Source organism: Pan paniscus, chromosome 14 (genome assembly GCF_029289425.2).
Source record: "Pan paniscus chromosome 14, NHGRI_mPanPan1-v2.0_pri, whole genome shotgun sequence".
Lineage (NCBI taxonomy): Eukaryota > Metazoa > Chordata > Mammalia > Primates > Hominidae > Pan > Pan paniscus.
The window spans coordinates 99,970,341-99,994,218 of record NC_073263.2 but is presented as its reverse complement, the minus strand read 5'-3'; the positions used below and the strand labels follow the sequence as shown (position 1 = coordinate 99,994,218).

The 23,878-nt window shown below is 48.5% G+C and overlaps 1 protein-coding gene across 2 annotated transcripts in view; it reads left to right on the top strand.

The window, feature by feature from the left end:
- STK24 (serine/threonine kinase 24) overlaps positions 1 to 22,859 on the top strand; it is a 129,944-nt gene extending 107,085 nt beyond the window's left edge. For both annotated transcript variants that reach the window (XM_055096928.3, XM_055096927.3), the window contains exons 6-11: positions 8,452 to 8,637; positions 11,201 to 11,346; positions 13,120 to 13,243; positions 14,577 to 14,645; positions 17,721 to 17,857; positions 21,810 to 22,859. In XM_055096928.3, coding sequence (XP_054952903.1) covers positions 8,452 to 8,637; positions 11,201 to 11,346; positions 13,120 to 13,243; positions 14,577 to 14,645; positions 17,721 to 17,857; positions 21,810 to 21,846 — 699 coding nt within the window. In that variant the 3' untranslated portion in view covers positions 21,847 to 22,859. The remainder of the gene's footprint in view (positions 1 to 8,451; positions 8,638 to 11,200; positions 11,347 to 13,119; positions 13,244 to 14,576; positions 14,646 to 17,720; positions 17,858 to 21,809) is intronic.
- The last annotated feature ends 1,019 nt before the right edge of the window (positions 22,860 to 23,878 follow it).

Sequence of the window (23,878 nt, the reverse complement as noted above, 5' to 3'; positions counted from 1 at the left end):
TTTAGTCCATTCTCTTTATTTTAAGCTGAGCCCATTTATCCGAGTTCATCTGTGTAGATTTTGGCAAGGCTGAGACTAGAACCCATGTTTCTTAACTCACTGGATGACACCACCTCGATTATTCTCTTCTCATTCTTTGTAGTAAATTAGCTGATCTACCATGTGACTGAGGACTCTGATTTTAGATTTCCCTCTCTCCCTCCTTCCTTTCCTCCCTCCCTCCCTCCTTTCCTCCCTCCCTCCCTCCTTTCCTCCCTCCCTCCCTCCTTTCCTCCCTCCCTCCTTTCCTCCCTCCCTCCCTCCTTTCCTCCCTCCCTCCCTCCTTTCCTCCCTCCCTCCTTTCCTCCCTCCCTCCCTCCTTTCCTCCCTCCCTCCCTCCTTTCCTCCCTCCCTCCTTCCTTTCCTCTCCCTTTCCTTCCTCCTCCCTCCCTCCTTCCTTTCCTCCCTCCCTCCCTCCTTTCCTTTTCTCCCTCCCTCCTTCCCTCCCTCCCTCCTCCCTCCCTCCTTCCTTTCCTCTCCCTTTCCTTCCTCCCTCCCTCCCTCCTTTCCTTTTCTCCCTCCCTCCTTCCCTCCCTCCCTCCTCCCTCCCTCCTTCCTTTCCTCTCCCTTTCCTTCCTCCCTCCCTCCCTCCTTTCCTTTCCTCCCTCCCTCCCTCCCTCCTCCCTCCCTCCTTTCCTCCCTCCCTCCCTCCTTTCCTCCCTCCCTCCTTTCCTCCCTCCCTCCCTCCTTTCCTCCCTCCCTCCTTTCCTCCCTCCCTCCTCCCTCCTCCCTCCCTCCTCCCTCCTCCCTCCTCCCTCCTTTCCTCCCTCCTTTCCTCCTTCCTTTCCTCCCTCCCTCCTCCCTCCCTCCTCCCTCCTTTCCTCCCTCCTCTCCTCCCTTCCTCCCTCCTTTCCTCCCTTCCTCCCTCCTTCCTCCTTCCTTTCCTCCCTCCCTCCTTTCCTCCTTCCCTCCCTCCTTTCCTCCCTCCCTCCTCCCTCCCTCCTTCCCTCCCTCCCTCCTTCCTTTCCTCTCCCTTTCCTCCCTCCCTCCTCCCTCCCTCCTTCCCTCCCTCCTCCCTCCCTCCTTCCCTCCCTCCTCCCTCCCTCCTCCCTCCCTCCTTCCTTTCCTCTCCCTTTCCTCCCTCCTTCCCTCCCTCCTTTCCTCCCTCCCTCCTTCCCTCCCTCCTCCCTCCTTCCTTCCTTTCCTCTCCCTTTCCTTCCTCCTCCCTCCCTCCTGCCCTCCCTCCTCCCTCCTTCCTTTCCTCTCCCTTTCCTTCCTCCCCTTCCTTCTCTCTTTCTCTCTCTTTCATTATTGTATTTATTTCATATTCTTTCATTTAACCCATTCTGTGTAGGCACATTTTTCTAGATTCCAGTAATACTGGAGTAGACAAGAACAAAAGTCTCTTCTCCTGTATGTCTTAAATTCATATGGGGGAGACTGACAGTAAACAGGAAGAATTAACAGCACTTTAGGAGCAAGCGTGCTGTGTTGTAGTCACCGTTTTAGTGAGTTACCTGCCTTAGGTGACAAATATCCCTAGAGAGTGGCGGGGCAGAAGGCATGGGCACCTCAGCGTGCGGCCATTTCAGGGTTGGGCCCTGGCGGGATGGCGTTCTAGTTGAGACGCAAGCTGAGAGAGGTTTAAAAGAGTTTTGAAAGAATCAGTGCACAGCTTTAATTGGTGTTTTGAAAGAAAACTCCAGAATAAATATAAGAGAAGAATGTTTAAAGATTTAAAACTTACCCAAGGTCAAGAATGATGTGAACCCATAAGTCAAAGAGGTTGCCTGGTACCAAGCAAAATGAATGAATAGAGATGATTACATATGTCAGAATCTTTTCCAGAGGAAAAAAGGTGTATTACAAACTTATTAAAAAATTAAGTGCCTTCAAAGGAAGAAAATGAAGCTGGTGCCATTCATTCACAAATTTGTACTGAGTAACTGCACTGTGAATACAACTGTGAGCAAGACAGCACACTCCCTCCTCTCCTGAAGTAGAAGAAACAATAAATAAGCAATTTCAGATCATGCAAAGTGCCGTGGATAAAAGGAGACAGGGCCATGTGAAGATCTTCCGCTCTTGGTTGCATCATCACTGCTCACATGAGAACCTTTATTCGAGAGCTGTCCTGTCTGCCTGAGCCATCCGCACCCACCTTCCTTGACGGGCAAGTCCTCCCTGGGCGTTTGCTGGAGGTGGCATCAGAATGTCACAGCTTGGCCGCCTTCTTCTCCAGGCTCTTTCAACATCAGGAGGCTCTGGCCAGGCGTGGTGGCTCACGAGCGCCTGTAATCCCAGCACTTTGGGAAGCTGAGGCTGGGAGTTTGAGACCAGCCTGGCTAACGTGGTGAAACCCCCTTTCTACTAAAAATACTAAAATTAGCTAGGCATGGTGTACTGCACTCCAGCCTGAACGACAGAGCAAGACCCTGTCTCAAAAAAATAAAAAAAATAAACCATCAGGAGGCTCTGATCTGATCAGTAGGTGTTGCAGTATTGTGGGGTGGATTAGAGTATGGTCTCCGTCTTCTGGGGAGTGCACACTTGGTCGGGAAGGAGATAGTATGAGAAAATGTGTCACATTTTTGATCCGTTTTTACCTTTACTCTGACTTGTGTCAGAAGTTACTTTACTTGCTTGGATACTATCCAACAACTCTGAACTGGAAATCATGAGCAAACTCTTACGTTGATGTGAAATTGACTTTCCAGGTTTGTGGACCCGGGAGGCGTGTGGTGAGGGCCGATGAGGGTCACGTCTGTGTCTGAGTCTCAAAGTTCTCAGAAGTGGGGTTTCACGCTGGGGCCTTAGGGCTGAGATTTCCTTTGTTTCCCACTGGGCGTGGCTCTGGACTGGCAGCTCTTGTCGCAAGCAGGGCCTGATAAGGGCGCTCTTCCTGGCTGCCCTGTATGTGTCCCTCCAGTGGCTGGCTTGCCTGCCGGGCAGCCAGTGCTCTTCAGGGTACACTGGAGGCCGCTCTGGTCTCATGGCTCACTCAGCTGCTTCCCAGCTTTCCCTCCATTCTCTCTTGCATGACTTGTAGACATTTCCCCTCCTAGTCTGTGCACTGCAGGTAAGGAAAGACCTTCCAGCTATTGGGGACAGGGTTCTGTATGGTAGTTATGAAGGCACGTGCCCAAGTCACACTTAGGTTCACACGCAGATTGTCAAAGGAAGGGTGGGTTGGGAGAAGTGATGGACTTCACCTGCCTCACTAGCTTCTTCATCTCACTGAACTAAAGGGAATACAAACCTCCGTTTCCTGTATATGTTTGGAACCTTTTTGAGCATTGTCACCTCTGGCAGTAGCTGTGCCCCCTTATCTTGTCTGGGCTGCTCAGGTGTTGCTGAAGGTCTTTGCATACAAAGGGAATCTTATGTCAATCTCAGTTCTTAACCTAAGCATGACATTACTAAGTCCTGATTGCCCATATGTCATAAGAACCTTCACTACTACTGTTTTAAGGTGATTTGGGGAAGTTTGGTTTGTTTGAAGGAGTCCCCATCCTTTGGAGATGGTGCTAAGGGAGATACCTCTGCTCACTGCGAAGAAGCCTCCGGTTTCAACACTAGAGAAAGGTCTTGGGCTGAAGAACTTTCATCTCCCTTTTTCCTTGTAAGATTATTACGATGGTATGTTAGCGAATGGCTTGTGCTTGGTTTGCAGTGTAACCATGGTGAAAAGTGGAAACTGGTGATGCATTGATGGAAAAAAATAGCATTGTTGAAGATGAGTGAAAGCGTGGTGGGATGAGCCGATGGGCTGCCAGAACCCAGGCAGCCAGCCTGTCTGCTGCACTGCGTACCAGCCCTTCCTGTCACTGGGCACTGAGCCCATGGACTCCCTGCTCCTGCCTACGGCTCAGGAATTGCCCACAGGCCTGGCTGGGAGGATGAGCCCTGAGGGCCAGGGAAGAATGTGAACCAGGAGACAGCAGGCTTTATTTTTGCATGAGTAATGTTGGGCCACTTTGGTCAACCTCGTGTTGCTCTTAATGGTCATAAACATCACATACGCCTCTAGATGCCAGTTACAAGTGTGTTCCTAATGATTGTATCTGCTTAAGTAATAAGCTTATATCAAATGAGATTTTGTTTTGATTGATTACAGCTGTGACTTAGGGTTATCCCTGATTTTCTTCTTGATTATAGAGTTGATTGGTTTCTTCTAGAATTATTTTCTCTATATAATTAAAATCACTTAAATTGTATCTTCAGATGTGTAGCCAGCGTACTTTATTTGACGTGATATTGTGAAGATGTAGGATGCTGTTGCATAGATCCCCACATCTCCCAATGTCGAGGAGAGTCCAGAACCATCAGTAACAGAGAACTCAGGGTGGTCACTCAGGAGCATGCCCCAGGAGAAGATTCGTTCGCGGTTAATGTGTGCATTTGCAGCTTTTGACTGGAGCTTATATTAGAAACCACTGTTTGTTTTCTCTGTGAGCAGTGTCTTAATGTCTAATTTCATATCTGTCCCAAATGGCCCCAAACGGGTCTCTCCTTCCACCTCATTTTAATTGCTTTGGAAGATGACTGCCTGCTCCCCACATAAAGTTTACTTTAAAACTCAGACATAGGCCAGGCACAGTGGCTCACGCCTATAATCCCAGCACTTTGGGAGTCCCTGGCGGGAGGACAGCTTGAGGCCAGGAGTTCAAGACCAACCTGGGCAACAAAGCAAGACCCCCCTTGCCCCCCGACTCCCACATCTACAAAAAATTTAAAAATTAGCTGGGCATGGTGATATGCCCTATAGTCCCAGCTATCCAGGAGGCTGAGGTGGGAGGATGGCTTGAACCTGGGTGACAGAGTGAGTCCCCTCCCCGCCAAAAGACACAAAAAAACCTCAGACACAAGTTCTTGATCTGCTGTCATTTTTCCTGGAAGCAGTAATAGACAAACTCAATTATATTTATGAGTTTCCCTATCAACACATTGTTGAGTACATCCTACTTCATTAAGTTAATGTGCCATAGCAACTTAATCATTCTTCTGAGGTTGAACATAAGTAATGCTGCTGTTGAATATTTTGGGCAGCCCATACCATTTTCCAAATTTAAAATGTAGTAGAGATGCCTAGGAATCGAAGTAATTGGTTTTAACAAGTTTGGATATTTTTGTGGCTTTCGATTTATATGCCAAATTTCTTGCCATTGATTCACATGCCAGTCCAGGATTCCAAATTACTCATAGTTAGATGTCTGGTGGGAGAGCCAGCAGGCAGGAAGACCACGTGGGAGCCCCCTACAGAAGTCCTGGGGAGAAGAGATCCCTTTAGACTAATCCAAAGTTAGGAGGGGTAGAGGGGACGCAGGGTGCTGAGAGCCCAGGAACCATACACCCTGGGTTGCAGCTGGATTTAGGAGGGTCCAAAGAGGGGATCCTAAGGAGCTGGGTGACCCTCGTGCCCCTGGCATGGCTACCTAGTAGGATGTCCTCCCCCCGCCGCCTTTTTTTTTGGGGGGGGATGCAGGGTCTTGCTCTGTCACCCAGACTTATGATCTCGCTCACTGCAACTTCTTCCTCCCAGGTTCAAATGATTCTCCTGCCTCAGCCTCCCAAGTAGCTGGAACTACAGGTGCAGCCCACCATGCCCGGCTGATTTTTGTATTTTTAGTAGAGATGGGGTTTCGCCATGTTGGCCGGGCTGGTCTCGAACTCCTGGCTTCAAGTGATCTGCCTGCGTCAGCCTCCCAAAGTGGTGGGATTACAGGCGTGAGCCACCGCTCCTGGCCCCCATGTTTGTTCTTGATGGTGCTGTACCGGCTGCCCTCCTTGGAAGCCAGGAGAGTGGTATGTGGGTTGCGTTCAGATGGGGCCGGCAGGGGTTTTCTCAGTGAACTTCCCGTGGTGCACACTGGCGTGCAGAAGCAGGCGTTCGCAAGCAGGCGTTCGCTCCTCGGTGCTGGCTGCCGCCTGCTTATTGTCTGTCCCTGAACCTGAAAGCAAGTCCTTGGGCCTCTGAGTAAAATCAAGGCAAGCGCATCACCGACGTACTCTCAGCAGAGATCGGCTTCTGCCAGGGCCTGCCTGCCAGTCACCGAGTGTGTTTAGCTGGTTGAGAGGTGCTTGGAGGTCTGGAGGTGCGTCCGTCAGAGATCATGTTCAGTAGCACAATAGGGTGTCCATAGTTAATAATTTGTTGTGTTTCAAATAGCCGGAAGAGAAGATTCGGAATATCCCAACACAAAGGAATGAGCCGTGTTTGAGGTGAGGGGGATCCCAGCTACCCGGATTTGATTGTTACACACTGTATATTTGTACCAGAAAAAATTCATATAACTATTATGTACCTTTACAAATGAGAAGGCTCTGGGTCTGTGTGGCCAGGAGACAGCATGCCTTGAAAACAGCAGTAGCTGTAATGAAATCTGAGAGGCCTGGGGGAAGCAGACAGATGTGGAATCACACAAACTTGAGAGCCACCTGTTGGTGTGGAGAACCGCTGCCACACGAGAGTCACAATTGCCGCCTCTGTTCTTGCCTCTCCCCTCCTCGGTCCTCCCTCCTTGTGCCTGCTCACTCCTGTCCTCCTGCCGCTGCCACATTTCTGGGTGCTTGCCCACCCTGTGCTCCCATGCACCTGCTTCCCTGCTCCTAGGGGCAAGAGACTGGGATCAATTGCATTTCTGCTGATTTTTAAGATAATGCAATGCAAGATAAAGCAGAGTCCAAGTTGTAGAGGGAAGGAAAATAGTATTACTTCCAACATCAGCTCTTCTAGACTGACCCCTTTAGTACAAGATTTAGTAGAAAGAATTTAGAACAAGACTTGCTGGCAGCTTTTCATCTTCACTGAGAATAAGGAAATAGAATATGCTGTAGGCATCATTCCCATGGACTGCTGGGCTCGGGGGCTTCCAGTAGGGATTTCTGGTACTCACTAAGGCTGCAGGAACATGGTAAGTGTATCCTCTGGATAGTTAAAGCACCCTGCAGCCACAACGATGCTTCAGCCTATGCATTTCCTTGCTGTAGAGTGAGTGTGAGAGATGTATTCGATTCTCACTGAAGTTCTTGGAATAATGATGGATTCCAGTGCACAGTGAGAACAGCAGGAAAGCTGTACCAGACTCAGGCGTGTTCTCTACCCCAGTCCCCATTCGTCTTTCACCAGCCCATATAGGACTATGTCCTGCCTCATTGTCGGCTTCTGTCCTGTTTGGGGGTTGGTGTCACATGCTGTCAATGTCTCATCAGCTGTCAAGTTCCTCTTAGGATGGCCTGGCTCTTCTCATTGACATGACACGTTCAAGGAATTCATTCCTTTGCCTAACTGCTTGGTTGTGCCACAGGCCTGTGCTGGGCAGAAGGAGGTGGGGCAGCTGGACCTGAGATGTCCTAGTGGGGCCACACGGCTTCTGCAGATGTCTCCTCTGGGACATTCGGCAGAAAATGCAGACACTAGAGAGACACAGTAAATGACATCAACAAGAAACCACCAGACAAATCCCGAATTTGGGACCTGTTTCTTTAAGTTGATGTCCCTGGGGAGACTGGGGAGAGGACTGTTGTAGGCTGAAAGAGCCTTAGCGACCTGGCAGTCAGTTGTACCCCGTGGACTTTGGATCCTGATTCAGATAAACCAACCATGGAATGACTGTTTTTGAACAGCTGAGAACATTTAATTATACATGACATTAAGGAATTCGTGTTAATTTCAGGCACTGATAGGTAGTAAAAAGCCTGTATATTGGCACACGGAAGTACTCGGGGGAAAATGTCATGACGACTGATTGATTTTAAAATATACTCGGGGAACACATGGACAAAGCTCGTATGGCAAAATGTTAATTACTAAATTCATGCAATAGGTAGATGAGGATGCATTATATTAATATTTCTCAGTTCTTTGTATGTTTGAACATTTTCATAATAAACTTTTTTAAGTTCTGGGCCCCTGGTAAGGCACCTTGCATGGCCACCTCCTCCTCTTCCACCTCCATTCTACAGATGAGAGAAACAAGACTCAGAGGTTAGCTCTTTCATCTAACGTCACAGGACTTTGACTGTAGAACTGGCATTTCAACCCAGGTCTCTTGAGACCAAGGTGCCCACTCTCGACCTCAGAGCTGTGCCCTAAGTTCTAAGCACTGCTGGAGGGGGTGACTCGCGAGCGTACACCCACTCCGGACTCCTCCTCTCTGCTCACCTCTATTACCAGTCCTGCTGGCCCCCAGGACTCCACGGGGAATGCCGAATGCATCCAGCAGGAGGCGTAGTAGGGGTGAATTGATAAGCCATCTCCATGTAGAGGCAGAAAGCATTTGGCATATTACAGTTTCTCCTGTTGTTGTCTCTTTTGAAATTACAGCGAGGGCTTATGTTTTTAAATATCAGTTAAAAATACCTTTTTCAAAACCTCAGAAGTATTGAGGCATGTTACCATTTTCTCCCTAAATACTGTGTATTGGAATTGATTCCTGCTTGGTGTTTGTAAAGATGCTTTTGTTGTTGCAGGCAGACATCTGGTCCCTGGGCATAACAGCTATTGAACTTGCAAGAGGGGAACCACCTCATTCCGAGCTGCACCCCATGAAAGTTTTATTCCTCATTCCAAAGAACAACCCACCGACGTTGGAAGGAAACTACAGTAAACCCCTCAAGGAGTTTGTGGAGGCCTGTTTGAATAAGGAGCCGAGCTTTGTAAGTTTCCCAGGGATCACAGTGTACCTCTTCATGTGTGGCTTGACTTGGTTGAGATACATCCTGTTGGGATTGCTTTAATCGCTCTTTTCAGCTGTCTTTCTGGTATTATTCATTTTTCTTTTTCTAAATAAGTATGATTGACTTCTTTGGTTTGCAAATACATTTTAATTTTTAAGTATTAAAAATCTCCTTATTTTCTTTTAGATTTCTGCCATCTCATACTTCATTGAATCTGAAGAATATTCTCCTTAATATTAAATGTGGAATCATAAATGTTTAATATTTATAGAAGATCAGGCCATAAACTGTTACACTGTTTTTAATAATGGCAAAGGTTAGCTGGAAACAAATGGCTAAATATGTCTTTAAAGTAAATGTTTTCACTTTCCAGGTGGCATGTGTTAGGAAACAAAAGATTAGAAAATACAACCAAGCCACCCTCTTTGCTTCTTCCCCTCCCCTTCCTGCCTACTTTCTCTTTTTAGGTTTAATAGACTCTGGCAGAGCCATACAGCAGTAACGACTGTGTGGCTTTGCCTCATTTTCTGTCTGAATTAGGACATTTCTTTGAAAGTAGTGTGTGTGTGTTGGTGTTGGAGGTAGCGCCATATGTCCTTGTTTTGTTTCTGAGTTTTCCAGCAGAGTTAGCTGAAGGCCAAGCTGAGCCCCCCTTTTCTTAACTCTTATGTAAAAATGGGTGGTTACTTTTACAAGAGCACCATGGTTTCCTAATATGCCAGTTCTGGTAAAGGAATTAAATGGGGAATGCAACATTTTCTAAGTACGTCTAAGGAGATGCAGGCTGAGACCACCACACCAGTGTTTGATGACTACATCAGCATCGGGTGGTGGTGGGGCTTGTCCTGCACGCCACGATGCTCTGCATTTTATTACACGATGATGTTTCTTGCAGCCACCATGCACCAGCACCAGTGGAGATGCGTGCAGGCATGTCTTCCCATACAAAACATGTGTCCCGTATGGGCTTATGCCCCAGCACACAGAGCTCCACCCCACAGCTACCGAGGAGCTGGCTGAGAGGCGAGAATATGAGCACCTCCGGGGTAGTTGGGGTTTCCCCCTTGGATGGACAGGGAGGGAGAATACTTGAGGTGATCCATGTTTCTCATGCGTTTGAATCTGAAAACATGCTTGGCTCTTGTAATCAAGCTTTTGTAATTTGGAGTGAGTGGGAACTCGGTTTGACTCGGTGTTTGGGTGTTCCTGCTGTCTGTTCCCATTTGGGCCATGCTGGTTTCCTTGGGAAGCACATTCCCTGTCACTATCGCCATCCTCAAGGCAGGCAGCTGACCAGGTGCTGCTTGCAATGGCCATGCTGAGCCCAGGGCATGGGTGAAGTCCTCAGCCCAATCACAAGGGAAGGGAGGGAGGGACCTGGGAAATAGCCCTTCTAAACCGGGAAAGTTGGTGGTGAAGCGCATCCAGTTGCTCTTTCAGCAGACAGGAAAAAGGGCATCTCCTGGCTCCTTTCCAGTTTCTCTGAGATAATTCCAAATTGACATTTCTGTTATATGGTTGGATGTGGCCAAACATTAATACAGAAAGTTAACAAAGCGGCCCAGCACGGTGGCTCACATCTGTAATCCCAGCACTTTGGGAGGCCGAGGCAGGTGCATCACCTGAGGTCAGGAGTTCAAGACCAGCCTGGCCAACATGGTGAAATCCCGTTTCTACTAAAAATACAAAAAATTAGCTTGGCGTGGTGGTGCAGGCCTGTAATCCCAGCTACCCAGGAGGCTGAGGCAGGAGAATCGTTTGAACTGGGGAGGCGAGGTTGTAGTGAGCCGAAATCGTGCCACTGCACTCCAGCCTGGGCAACAAGAGCAAAACCGTCTCAAAAAAAAAAAAAAAAAAAGTTAAACAACACAGAACATATATTTTGTCAGCATTTGTCATAAAGTATTTTATAAACTAGGAGATAAGCTTTTTTTTTTTTTTTTTTTTTTTTTTTTTTTTGAGACAGAGTCTTGCTCTGTCGCCCAGGCTGGAGTACAGTGCCGCGATCTCGGCTCCCTGCAAGCTCTGCCTCCTGGGTTCACGCCATTCTCCTGCCTCAGCCTCCTGAGTAGCTGGAACTACAGGCGCCCGCCACCAGGCCTGGCTAATTTTTTTTGTATTTTTAGTAAAGACGGGGTTTCACCATGTTAGCCAGGGTGGTCTCGATCTCCTGACCTCGTGATCCGCCCGCCTCGGCCTCCGAAAGTGCTGGGATTACAGGCGTGAGCCACTGCGCCCGACCAGATCATTTAAGCTCTCTTAAATGATCCCTGTGAAGCTCTGTGCAGAGTTTTCTGTGAAAATGTATTTATTAGGGACATCCTTGGAAAGGCAGTGCCCTGCCCACCATAGCACCCAGAGCTCAGGCGTAGGTCCTGAGCGACTCGTCTTTGGGTGAGTCGCAGTGAGAAGAGCTGTGGAGTAGAGAGTCCAGCCATCAGGTGTCAGTGTGGCGGTTGACATTTTGAGGCAGAAGTCTGTCCTTTGGGGGTAGGACCAAGAACTTCATCTCATACTTTAATTGTTGTGCGTGTTTTTCCAGAGACCCACTGCTAAGGAGTTATTGAAGCACAAGTTTATACTACGCAATGCAAAGAAAACTTCCTACTTGACCGAGCTCATTGACAGGTACAAGAGATGGAAGGCCGAGCAGAGCCATGACGACTCGAGCTCCGAGGATTCCGATGCGTAAGTCGGCCCCCGAGCGACCCAAGCGTGCGTGTGGGAGGGATCCACTGGTCTTTGTCACTGTTTGGTGTGGGTTTTGTTTTCTGTTGAGTTTTTTTTTTTTAGACAATCCAGATTGGTGGCAATCGTTGTGTTAGACACAGCCTGGGCCTGTTTGGGAGTTGTTTAGCCTCTTGACGTTGCTGGTGGAGTTTCTGCGAGTGAACTCTTGTGGTAGAGCTGTGCGTGGGGAACTGGACCTGGCTGTTTCATTCTGTTTTGTTTCGTTCTGTTCTGTTCTGTTTTCCATTAAACTTCCTGTTCGTAAAACCCTGATCAGGTGAAACTGCTTTACATGGATGTCTGAAAGGCCAGAAATGCACATGTTTGTGATTCTGTATTGTGTCTGGTAGAAGCTTCTGTACCAGGAGTGGCTTACTGAGAACTGCTGTCAAGTTTGGCATCTAGGAATTCCCTTGGCTTAAGAGGCGGAGTGGGGCTGGAGCCATTTGTGTGGGGAGGGCTGGGGGAGGTGGTCGGGCAGACTTGTGTCTGGAAGTCCGAGCGTGGGACTCGTCTGTTCTCGTGCATGCCTTGGCAGAAGTTAAAGTTGGCCCACAGTGCAGGTCCATGTGCCAGGCCAGTTGAATGAGGATTTCCGGGGATGAGACCCTAAGTGGTTTTTCAGGGTCTCTAGGTGATTCCAGTTTAAAGCCAAGGTTGAGACCACTGCCCCCAGAAGTTCTTGAGGTACTGCCATTGGGAGATTGCTGGGGTAGCAACAGGGATGACAAGAGAAAGAGACTGGAGAGAGGTTTGGAGAGCCAGGACGCGGCGGTGGATTTGGGTGAAGGAGGGAAGCTGATGTTCCAGGCTGGGGCAGCGTGGCACCAGGTGTTGTGATGTGTGGTGCGGGAAGCCGAGTGTGGGTTGAACCGTGTGTGAGTCTGAGTTGTCCAGGAGGAGACGTCCAGTGTGAAGTGGCACCGAGGTGTGGAGTTCAGGTGAGAAAGCTGGGCAGGTGAAGCGGGCTTAGGGGCCACTGCTCTGTGGAGGTCACTTGAGCCGAGAGAAAAAAGGGTGTCAGTCGGGGCATGTCGGGGAGTGAGGCTGGCCCCTAGGTGTGAGGGTGAGGCTCCGCCTGTGAGTGAGAGGGGAGAGGTATGGCCGAGGGGCGGGAGGAGGTGCAGGCTCAGTGGGGCCACAGGAATCAGGGGATGATCAGCAGGAGGCCCATACAGGACAGGGAGTGATCAGCACACCATCATCTCATGATGGGGGAGGGAGCGCTCGGAGGGACACGGGTGGGCTTTGGAGCGAGTGGAGGGTACCAAATAGAGGCAGTGAGTGTGAATCCCAGAACCAGGGCTGAGAGATGGCCAAGGTGAGGCCAAAGTGTTGGAATGACAGGCATGAGCCACCACACCCAACACAGGGACATCTGCTTCCCTGGTGAGAGGAGGAGCCCAGCAGAGAGAAGCTGATGTCCCAGAGATGGGCTCCCAGGGGGGTGGGGGAGGTGTTCTCCGGGAGGAGGAGGGTGGGCATGCACACACTGGCACGCCAGGGAGTTGTGGAACCACCTCCCGATGGTCTCTTCTCTGTGAGGGAGGAGGCGGGGGGGGGGGGGTCTTTGGGAAATCCCAGAGGGACTGGACAAGGGTGTGATGGGTGGGGACTTGGGGCTGGTGGGTGTGGGTTCGGAGGTCCCCAGGCGGCCTCCCCCTGAACGTCCCAGCGCCCCCAGAGCAGGTGTGTGAGCACTGATGGGATTTCCTGCATTTCTGTGTTAAGGGAAACAGATGGCCAAGCCTCGGGGGGCAGTGATTCTGGGGACTGGATCTTCACAATCCGAGAAAAAGATCCCAAGAATCTCGAGAATGGAGCTCTTCAGCCATCGGACTTGGACAGAAATAAGGTACGTCTGCTCACTCCAGAAGGGCCACGCTGACCTCAGTCTGCACTGTTTTGGAGGCACTTGTGTGTGAAGCTTGCTGTGGGTGCGGGTGGGGTCCTTTGTGGCAGCTGTCCTGGAATTTTGTTGCTAGGGGATGGACAGATGAAGAGCTTTAGTTCTGTCTGATGATCCAGGTGTTCACACCAGGGAGTCTGGCCTCTGGTCTGTTTTGTGCCGCTCTATTCTGCTCTCTGCAGCCCTGCTGTTGAGTTAGGATGTCCTAATGTGGCAATGTCATGGGGTTTGGGGGTGACCTGTGAAATGACTTCATAGCTGTCTTTGAGAGACTGTTGTGCATGTTGCGGTTACTTACGTACATATCATAATTTTGTGACTGAGTTTTAAGGACCTTATAAGTAAATGCATTGCTTTTGATATTTATGTAAAACAATTTTGATTAATTGGTTTTATGCCTGTTAAATTTATGAAAGGCCATATATTTAGGGTCTTGTAAAGCATAGTGGTGTAGTTTCTTTCAGGCAGGGTGGGCCAGTGGCTGTCCCCTGTTGATCCTACAAGTCCCGCTTTGATAAGTGAACAGGTGTTAAATGTCCAAATAGAGGTTGCAAAAGTAGAAACTCGGTCTCTGTCCTAGACAGCAACTGGAATGGCCAATCTTGACCTGATTTCTGTTTCCAGGGTTTCATTAGTAAAGTACTTTTCTCTCTCAGTCTCTCTTTTTTTTTTTTTTTTGAGACTGTCGCCCAGGCTGGAGTGCAGTGGTGCCATCAGAGCTCACTGTAGCTTCAAACTCCTGGGCTCAAGTGATCCTCCCACCTCAGCCTCCTGAGTAACTGGGATTGCAGGCATATGTGACACCATGCCCAGTTTATTTAAAACTTTTTTTTTTTTTTTTTAAATAGAAACATGGTCTCACTGTGTTTGCCCAAGCTGGTCTCAAACTCTTGGGCTCAAGTGATCCTCCTGCCTCGGCTTCCCAAAGTGTTGGAATGACAGGCATGAGCCACCACACCCAACCAGTAAAGCACTTCTGCATAGATAGCAAGACGAGGCAGTTCACCGCCTGTGCCCACACAGAGTCCCCTTCCACATGGAACCCAGATGCTGGTTTCCCCGTGCGTGGGTTTTGCATGTCACTGCAGATGAAACTTTGAAGTCTAGTGAGAGGCAGCCAATAGTCTTCTTCAGATGTTATGGTGCGCAGAGGGTGTTTCCTCAGCATGAAGTGTAGAGGCAACTCCTGCGCTTCCATAGTCCAGGTGGGAGGTTTATTGCATTATTGCCAATGTGAACGTCAACTGTTTCTGATGACCTTTTTTTCCTCTCCCCCAAGATGAAAGACATCCCAAAGAGGCCTTTCTCTCAGTGTTTATCTACAATTATTTCTCCTCTGTTTGCAGAGGTAGGTACCTGGCTGGCCTTTTCAGAGTGGGAGGGGAGGGGGAAGGAGAAGCTGGACACATTTCAGTGGTGATGTTGCCAGTTAAGAGTTGGGGACATTAAGACAAGCTGGCAAAGGCTCGGAAAGCCTGCATGGTGCCTTCCCAAAGGCTGTCAGCGTCCCAAGGCACCACCTTGCGCCTCCCACTGTCCTGGGTGATGCCCACTCCGCCGCAGCCTGGAATGTGTAGACTGGATGACAGTGACCCAGCCCGAGACCCTGTGTCACCTGTTGCCCTGCTTTTTAGCAAATCTCATTGTGTACAGCCTGCTCTCTTTGCCTCAGACCAATTTCTGGCCATGTGAAAAGTAGATTCTTTCTTCTAAGGAGACGTTGGCTGCCCTGGAGTCCTCCGGTTTCCCCTGAGCCACATGTTTCACTGAAGTCCCTCCTCTGCTCAGCAGTGCTGTGCTCCCAGCTGGGCCTCCCCGCGTCCACTCCCTGCTCAGCCTCTCCCTCCCAGAGGAAAGTGCTTCCGTAGCCGTGTTTTGAGAGATTTTCAAAAGTAGGCTTTATAAGAACAAAGATTGTTCTGCATCTGGTTAATAGCAGATTTGAAAATAAGTTGGAAGTCCCCTCTTTTCTTGTTGTGCCCCTTCCTGGCTGAGGCTGCCTTTGAGGTACTCACTGTGGGCCACACACGCATCTGTTTGCGTGGGGATCTCCCCTCTTTGGGCAGTTTTCCACTGCGGCTGTGTTTAGGGGTCCTGGTCCTTGAAGGGGAGGTGCTCAGGAGAGGAAGTGTCATAGGAGCTCATTCTCCTCCCCTGTGCCTGCGTCACGCAGCGGGGGACCCCCGGCCGTGGGCCGTGCCTGGCCAGCCACGGTCCTGCCAGTGCCTCTTCCCAGCCCTCCAATGAGCCTTCACCTGTTGCCCTGCCCAGCAGGTGCCCTGGAGGGTTTGTCTGAGGGCCTCTGACCTGGCAAGTTCAGGGCCCGGTGGGAGCAGGGCTGTGGCCAGAGCCCGAGGCCTCACCTGCAGCTTCAAGTGGGAAGTAGCCGAGCCCGCTGGTGTCAGGGAAGCCACAGGGCACGCGGAGGCCCTGCTGGATGATGTCTGGCTTCAGCCCTGGCTCATGGTTCTGGGCACCTGTGTTCTTCCTAACTAGGATGTCCGGGTTGAGCGCCATCCTGCGCTTCATTTTCTCCCATGGGAGTTGGCCCCGTGGGATTTCCAGGCTGTGCTCCTGCGGCCCTGCCATTGGCCGCTGGAATAGGGTCAGTCAGGCAGTTAGGGAAAGTGCATGGACTTTTTCATTCACCTGAGGCTGTTTATTTTTTTACTGGACCCATGAAGCAACTTTGACATAATTATTCAGGACATATCCTAAACGCCGTCATATCCTGGATTTTCCAGCTAACCAATTGCTAAACTCACAGGCATCTTTCCCAATGTACTTTTAAGAATGATATTTGCTACCCTAGAGTTCAGAGTGTTTATTGTGTATTATTTCATACAATACTTGTAGAAGCCCAATAGAAGGATTATATCCCCATGCTTACAGATGAGGACATTGAGGAGACGGGCGTTGGCGTCCCTGCTTTCCTTCAGGGAGCACAGGTCAGGTTGCTCCCTGAAGTCAGTGATGGGTCCAGCACGTTCCACACGGCGAGGGGACAGGCCCTCTCCCAGGGCGGCCCTTCTGCCGCCTTTGCTCCTTCTTTGAGACTTAGGGGCGGGGCATGGGCAGGAGGGAGAGTGCTGGATTGTAGCTGACCCTCTCGGGACTTGTAAATACTGTCAAGTGATTGGGAGTCCTAGACAAACACGAGTGGCCGCCTCGGGGCCGGCGGCGTGGCCCTGTGACAGCAAGAACTTCAGGAACAAATGCTCTCCGCACCCACTGGCCCTCCAAGGTCAGACCCTTCTAGTTCCTGCCTGCCCCTTCAGTAGCGAAGAGAGAAGCTGTTGCTCTTAGGGCAGGGCTGGGTTTGGAAATGACAGCATGTGTTCAGCAACCTGAAAACCAAGCTGAATGTCGCCTGAGATGTTTCTTTCTTCCCTGAAGAGGAGGCGGTGTCCATCACAAAGAGCCTCTTCTGTTGAGTTCTGAGCCATGCTGTATCTTGACTTGAACAGCTCTTATTTTCACAGTTCACGTTTTTGGGCCTCCAGAGAGAGACTTGGAGTTGACCTTCAACTGAGGGAAGTGTCCGAAGGCACTGTTGTGATTTCTCTTGGGAGTAGAGGTGCCAGGAAGGACACTGGAGATTCCCAGAATTTAAGGCTGCCACTTATTTACATGAAATCGAATATTTTGACACTACTCTGGATCACAAAGGCAGTTTGCTGGAGTTTAAGAACCAACCCATTAACATTAGGAAGTAAGCAGTGTTGAGATCAGAATAACTTACGATAGGCTTTGAAATTGCTTTTCTGGTACAAGGTTATGGTTGAAATAGGAAAAGAGCACAGAGAGGACAGTCCATCACGGTGAGACTTGGGAAAGGCACATAGAGCTAGTTGTCTCTGTTCTGGCCTCGAACAGTAATGATTATGGTCTGACGATTGCCCTGTGTATACATAACTGCTCTCAGAGCATTTGAATCACCTTTCTTCAAAAGGAACCTGGGCCGGGCGCAGTGGCTCACGCCTGTAATCCCAACACTTTGAGAGGCCGAGGCGGGCGGATCACTTGAGGTCAGGAGTTCAAGACCAGCCTGGCCAACATGGTGAAATCCTGTCTCTATTAAAAATACAAAAACTAGCTGGGCGTGGAGGCAGGGGCCTGTAATCCCAGCTACTCGGGAGGCTGAGGCAGGAGAATCGCTGGAACCCAGGAGGCGGAGGTTGCAGTGAGCTGAGATCACGCCACTGTACTCCAGCCTGAGCAACAAAGCCAGACTCTGTCTCAAAAAAAAAAAAAAAAAAAAAAGGAATTTGAGTGGCCTGGAGCCTGAGCCAGAGCTTTTCCCGGACACCCTGGGGCTGGGGTAGTGTCGTGGTCCACACGCCGTGTTGTTCCTTGAACAGCATGCTTCCCAGTTTTGCAGCTGGTGTGCTTCATGCCATTCTTCCTGTTCGTGTGTTTTCAGTTGAAGGAGAAGAGCCAGGCGTGCGGAGGGAACTTGGGGTCCATTGAAGAGCTGCGAGGGGCCATCTACCTAGCGGAGGAGGCGTGCCCTGGCATCTCCGACACCATGGTGGCCCAGCTCGTGCAGCGGCTCCAGAGGTAACTACCCAGGGCCCCTCTGGGCTGGGGAAGGAGAGACCTGCACTTGGGCTGGGACTCAGTTGATGAGTTTGGTACTTGATTCTTGGCCTGTCTGTTCCTGTTATCTTGCAGGCCTCAGGTTAGACAGAGTTGAATTAGAGGAGACTTTGTTCTGAATTCTAGAAATCAATGTGAATGAAGGATCTGAATCTGGAAACTACTGGAAAAGCCCACAGGACTTAGTCCATTTGTAGCTTTTGCCACATAAATACAGGGTGGTGGTGAAATACCTGTTTCCTCTTAATAATGCAGCTTAATTATTGGCCAGAGAATGATCGTTCTTAGCCAGATGTGTGTAACTGTCTATCTGGTTTTCGGCTTTAAAGTCAAGTGTGAGAAATGACAGCAGCTTTGGTGTGGTCAACTCAGCGGGAGCGGGCGCAGGTGTGTTCGCTGTCTTAGCTGTGTGTGTCATGTCTGGAAGCCTCCTTGGTAGGGGTTCATCTGTGCCAGCCTGTAGGGAGCTTTTGTCCCTGCCCAGTGGCCTCACCTGTTGAACACATTGTGGGTGAGGACTCAGTGGGGTGACAGTTTTGCCCTCCCTGCCCCCTCCCAACTTGTTGTAGGAGTATCCATGGGAACCAAGCCCCTCCTGACTGCCATCTGGCACAAGTGCAGGCGTTTGGAGGCAGTGGATGTGTGCTGGGCAGCCGCTCTGTGTGACCTGAGGGTGATTTTGTCACTGGGCTGTCCTCCACACCCCCAGGAGGACCAGGCGTGCTGCCGCCTTGACAGTTCATCTTCAGGTGTCCAGGCTGACGCCTCCCAAAGCCGGCTGAGCCTCTGTGATCATGAGGGGGATTTCCGGGTCTTTCCTGAGACTGCGTCCCACCTGACAGTACATAAAGTTTTGCACACGTGAAGTCCCTTTTGCTATTTGGAAGTGATTGAAGGGGCTGCCTACTGTCCTGTGAAGAGCCCCTCTACGTGGGGACAGCAGGAGAAAACCACAGTTCTGATACTTCACGTTTATGCTTCTGAACTCGGGTTTCTTAGTAAGACATTTCAACTTTTTAAGTTGCTAGAAAATAAAAATGATCTACTTGGCTGCCTTCAATTTTGAGGCAATTGAAGGACGATCCCTCCCTCCTTTGATACTAAAAACAATATAGGAATAAAGGAAAATAGAATTAAAAAGTCACCCATCTTTTGCCTGAACACAAACTTTTTGATTTCTCAAACTTAGCATCACATACCTCATTCTAGAGGCATTTATTTCCCATTAGAAAGAGCTTTATAATAAAACAAATAGAACAAAACCAGAAACGGGTAGGATTGTTACTGTCTTGTTGGGCGTTTTGCTCTCTGCTTTTGTAGTATTACTTTTAAAACCAATACTTTCCACATTGTCCAGAATTGCCTGAAATTGTTGTGAACTGTTTGTTTATATACGTGACTTGATTTCCCCAGGGCAGCTCCAGGGCACAGTGTGTGTGGCTTGTATGTGTTGAACTGATCCACGTTTCCCATTCCCAGGCCCCTATCTCTCTGTTCCTCTTCTTTCAGTTGTTAAGGCAAGTTGATCTGTACCAGTGCTGGCCAGTAGAAGTACAGCGGGGGCCACACACAGAATTGTATGTTTTCTGCTGGATGTGGTGGCTCATGCCCGTAATCCCAATGCTTTGGGAGGCCCAGGCAGGAGGATCGCTTGAGGCCAAGAGTTTGAGACCAGCCTGGGCAAAATAGCAAGACCCTGTCTCTACCAAAAAAAAAAATTTAGCTAGGCATGGTGGCTTGTACCTGTGGCCCTAGCTACTTGGGAGGCTGAGGCTGCAGAATTGCTCGAGCTGAGGAGTTCGCAGCTATGGCTATGATCACCTTTGCACTCCAGGCTGGGCAACAGAGTGAGACCCTGTCTCTAAAAACCAAACAAAAAGAGAATTTTACATTTTCTAGTGGCCATATTTTTAAAAAGCAAAAAGAAGTGAAATTAGTTTCAACAATACATTTTTTAACCTGCCAGATCCAAAGTATTATTTCAACATTAATACCAACAATCATCAGTAAGATATTTTACATTTTTGGAGGGACCGTCTTTGGAGTTGATGTGTATTTTACACTTAGCACATCTCCATTCAGACGCAGCACATTTTACGTGCTCACTGGGCATCGTGGCTGGGGTTGACCCTATTTACCCTCGGGCGGGTCTGTAGCTACCTGATGTCTGTGTTGTGTTTAAAACTTTACTTTGCAGTGATGCATGGGGGAGGCCGAGTTGGTGCTCTCTTTCCTTTGTCTGTGATGAGGAGTGCCCTCTTTCCTCCTCTGTCCTCAGATGAGCTGCCTCTTCAGGTGCTTATCATCTCTCTGCAGGCTTGGCTGTGGTACCCACTTCTTCCTTCCCTGCTCCTGAAGCTCCCACTGAGCGTTCACCCCGATGGCTGCCAAAACCACGGTGGCCATGGCTTAGACTTCCTGCCAGTTTTGCTCCAAACATGTTGTTTCAGTGGATGGCTGTAGGAAAAATGAGAGCCGCCTCTCCTCTGAAGCATTTTCAGAGCCTGTCTCAGCTGGAATTAATGTTTGGATTCTTTTGTGTGACATCAACTCATCCTGTGATTTAGTCATTTGTATTTCTTGATAGTTGAGTCTTAGGCTCCGTGGCTAATGTGTGCTTTTGGGAGGACCTTATGTAACCATTTGTTCTCTGGGAGAGATGCCAAGTATTTCAAATGCCTGAAAAGAGGAGCTCTAGATTGGAACGTTTGAGATAAGCCTGGTCAAAGACATCCTCAGCCATCTCTCCTGGACCTGTGATTTGGAGTCTGTTGTAAAATGGTTGAGGGAATTGTGGTCATGAGGGGACCCCGTTCTCACCCTTTGTTGTATTCTGAAGACAATCTTGTAGAATTTTTGGAAGACACAGAAATTACCCATGATCCCACCACTGTAGCCCAAATCTCATCAGCATCTTTGGGTGCATTGCCTTCTGTTGTGTCATACCAGGTCATAAACTTACTGAATTCTCTTATCTACCTTATAGTGCAAAGAAGATTTTTTAGAATTTCTATAGTACTTATTTAGGATACAGAAGTTGTTCATGTAAATATACTTATATAGTGCACATATACAGGTTGAATATCCCAAATCCCCAATCTGAAACTTTTGAGAGCCAGCATGGGGCTCAAAGGAACTGCTCTCTGGGGCATGTCAGATTTCGGATTTGGGGCTGCACACTGGTAAGTATAATGCGGATATTCCCAGATCCAAAGCCAGAAGCATTTCAGATAAGGGATGCCCAATCTGTAATTTTGTATGTACTTTTAAACTTGTACATATTTTTAATATTGCTTTAATATATATATGTAAATACAGATAATTACCATTTTTAGTCTGTTATTTCAGTTTGTATAATTTACTTAACTGATTCTGTACTGTTGGGCATCAGAGTTGTTTCCAAATTAGTGTAATTACGAAAATCCCGAGAGACATCTTTGTGCAGACACGTTGTTCCTGCTTTGGACCATATTTCGGAAGCAGTTCTAGGAAATAGATTCTTGGACTGCGTCACTATTTTTATGGCCAAAATGGGTTTCCTGCCCTCACATCGGGAATGCATATGCATCCCTGGAATCTTACTATGTCATCATGTATGGATCAATGTTCACTTTTTGACAATTGATCGTAAGTAAAAGGGATATGATTTCCCGTTTTATTCACATCTCTCCAGGGAGGCTGAACCCATTCTTGGTTTTTGGTGACATGCTCTGGAGTTTTTGTGTAAGAATCATGATCTTCTCAGTCTTTATATGCATTCTTTTAAAATTAGACTTACACATTGATATTTGCTCCACTTATTTTTGTATGACTTGGAATTTCCTATGAAAACTAAGATTTTGGTTACTATATGAATTTTGCACAGGGATGAGAAATGACGTGTGTTGACTTCTCTCTCTCTCTCTTTCCCTAGATACTCTCTAAGTGGTGGAGGAACTTCATCCCACTGAAATTCCTTTGGCATTTGGGGTTTTGTTTTTCCTTTTTTCCTTCTTCATCCTCCTCTTTTTAAAAGTCAACGAGAGCCTTCGCTGACTCCACTGAAGAGGTGCGCCACTGGGGGGCCACCCCAGCGCCGGGCGCCCGTCCAGGGACACACACAGTCTTCACTGTGCTGCAGCCAGATGAAGTCTCTCAGATGGGTGGGGAGGGTCAGCTCCTTCCAGCGATCATTTTATTTTATTTTATTACTTTTGTTTTTAATTTTAACCGTAGTGCACATATTCAAGGAAAGTGTCTTTAAAAACAAAAACAAACCCTGAAATGTATATTTGGGATTATGATAAGGCAACTAAAGACATGAAACCTCAGGTATCCTGCTTTAAGTTGATAACTCCCTCTGGGAGCTGGAGAATCGCTCTGGTGGATGGGTGTACAGATTTGTATATAATGTCATTTTTACGGAAACCCTTTCGGCGTGCATAAGGAATCACTGTGTACAAACTGGCCAAGTGCTTCTGTAGATAACGTCAGTGGAGTAAATATTCGACAGGCCATAACTTGAGTCTATTGCCTTGCTTTTATTACATGTACATTTTGAATTCTGTGACCAGTGATTTGGGTTTTATTTTGTATTTGCAGGGTTTGTCATTAATAATTAATGCCCCTCTCTTACAGAACACTCCTATTTGTACCTCAACAAATGCAAATTTTCCTCGTTTGCCCTACGCCCCTTTTGGTACACCTAGAGGTTGATTTCCTTTTTCATCGATGGTACTATTTCTTAGTGTTTTAAATTGGAACATATCTTGCCTCATGAAGCTTTAAATTATAATTTTCAGTTTCTCCCCATGAAGCGCTCTCGTCTGACATTTGTTTGGAATCGTGCCACTGCTGGTCTGTGCCAGATGTACTGTCCTTTCCAATACGATTTTCTGTTGCACCTTGTAGTGGATTCTGCATATCATCTTTCCCACCTAAAAATGTCTGAATGCTTACACAAATAAATTTTATAACACGCTTATTTGGCATACTCCTTGAAATGTGACTCTTCAGAGGACAGGGCACCTGCTGTGTATGTGTGGCCGTGCGTGTGTACTCGTGGCTGTGTGTGTGTGATGAGACACTTTGGAAGACTCCAGGGAGAAGTCCCCAGGCCTGGAGCTGCCGAGTGCCCAGGTCAGCGCCCTGGACTGCTTGCGCACTTGCTCACCGAGATGATGCAGTTGGAGGTTGCTGATCTGTGCGATTGCTGTAGCGGTTGCCGGGGACCTTAAGAGTTATTTTGCTTCTCTGGAAGGGGCCTATGCTTGCTAGGCAGGCAGCCAGTGTGTCTGTTTTTCTTGGTTTGCTGTGGGACCTTGCTTGGCGAGGGGGAAAATCTCTGGGTCTCTGGAGTGGGAGGGTTCGTGCAGCAGCTGTTGACTGGTACATGAAGCATTCTTTTATGTTTGTTGAAGCTGATGATTGACATCTCCCGTGGGTGTGCCAGTTCTTGTGGAGTTAAGACAGGATTTTTGGAAGCAAGGAAGTTAGTGGGTGAGCTTGGGGATGTAGCGCAGCTATCTGCTGGTCTAGTGGCCTCTAAGCTATAGGGAGGGGACAGAGCCCTGAGCTACAGATGCTTGAGTGGGTTATTGTGTCCGTTTGCTAGTGCAGTCTGGTTTTTAAGCTCTAAAATTGAGGTATTTTATTAGAAGTGGATTTGGGTTGAACTCTTAATTTGTATAAGGGATATATTTTGGTTGGGGAAATAGAACTGAGTTGCTAATTCTTATTGTACTCATTACTCCGTACAAGAATGTTATGTTGAATAATAAAATTGGAGACGATTTCATTTTGTGTTTCCAGGGAGTATTCTGTGTGGGGGAACTGTTTCCTTACGTGAGGCCGGTGGCATAAGCCAAAGATGAGTTTTGTCCTTGCGAGAGAATCACACAGATGAGTCTGTGTTCCCCAGGGTGTGCCGTTACCTGATTTTTAAGTGAGCCAGGGCGGACAGCAGCTTTTCTGATTTACAGAGTTCTTCAGATTTACAAGTGG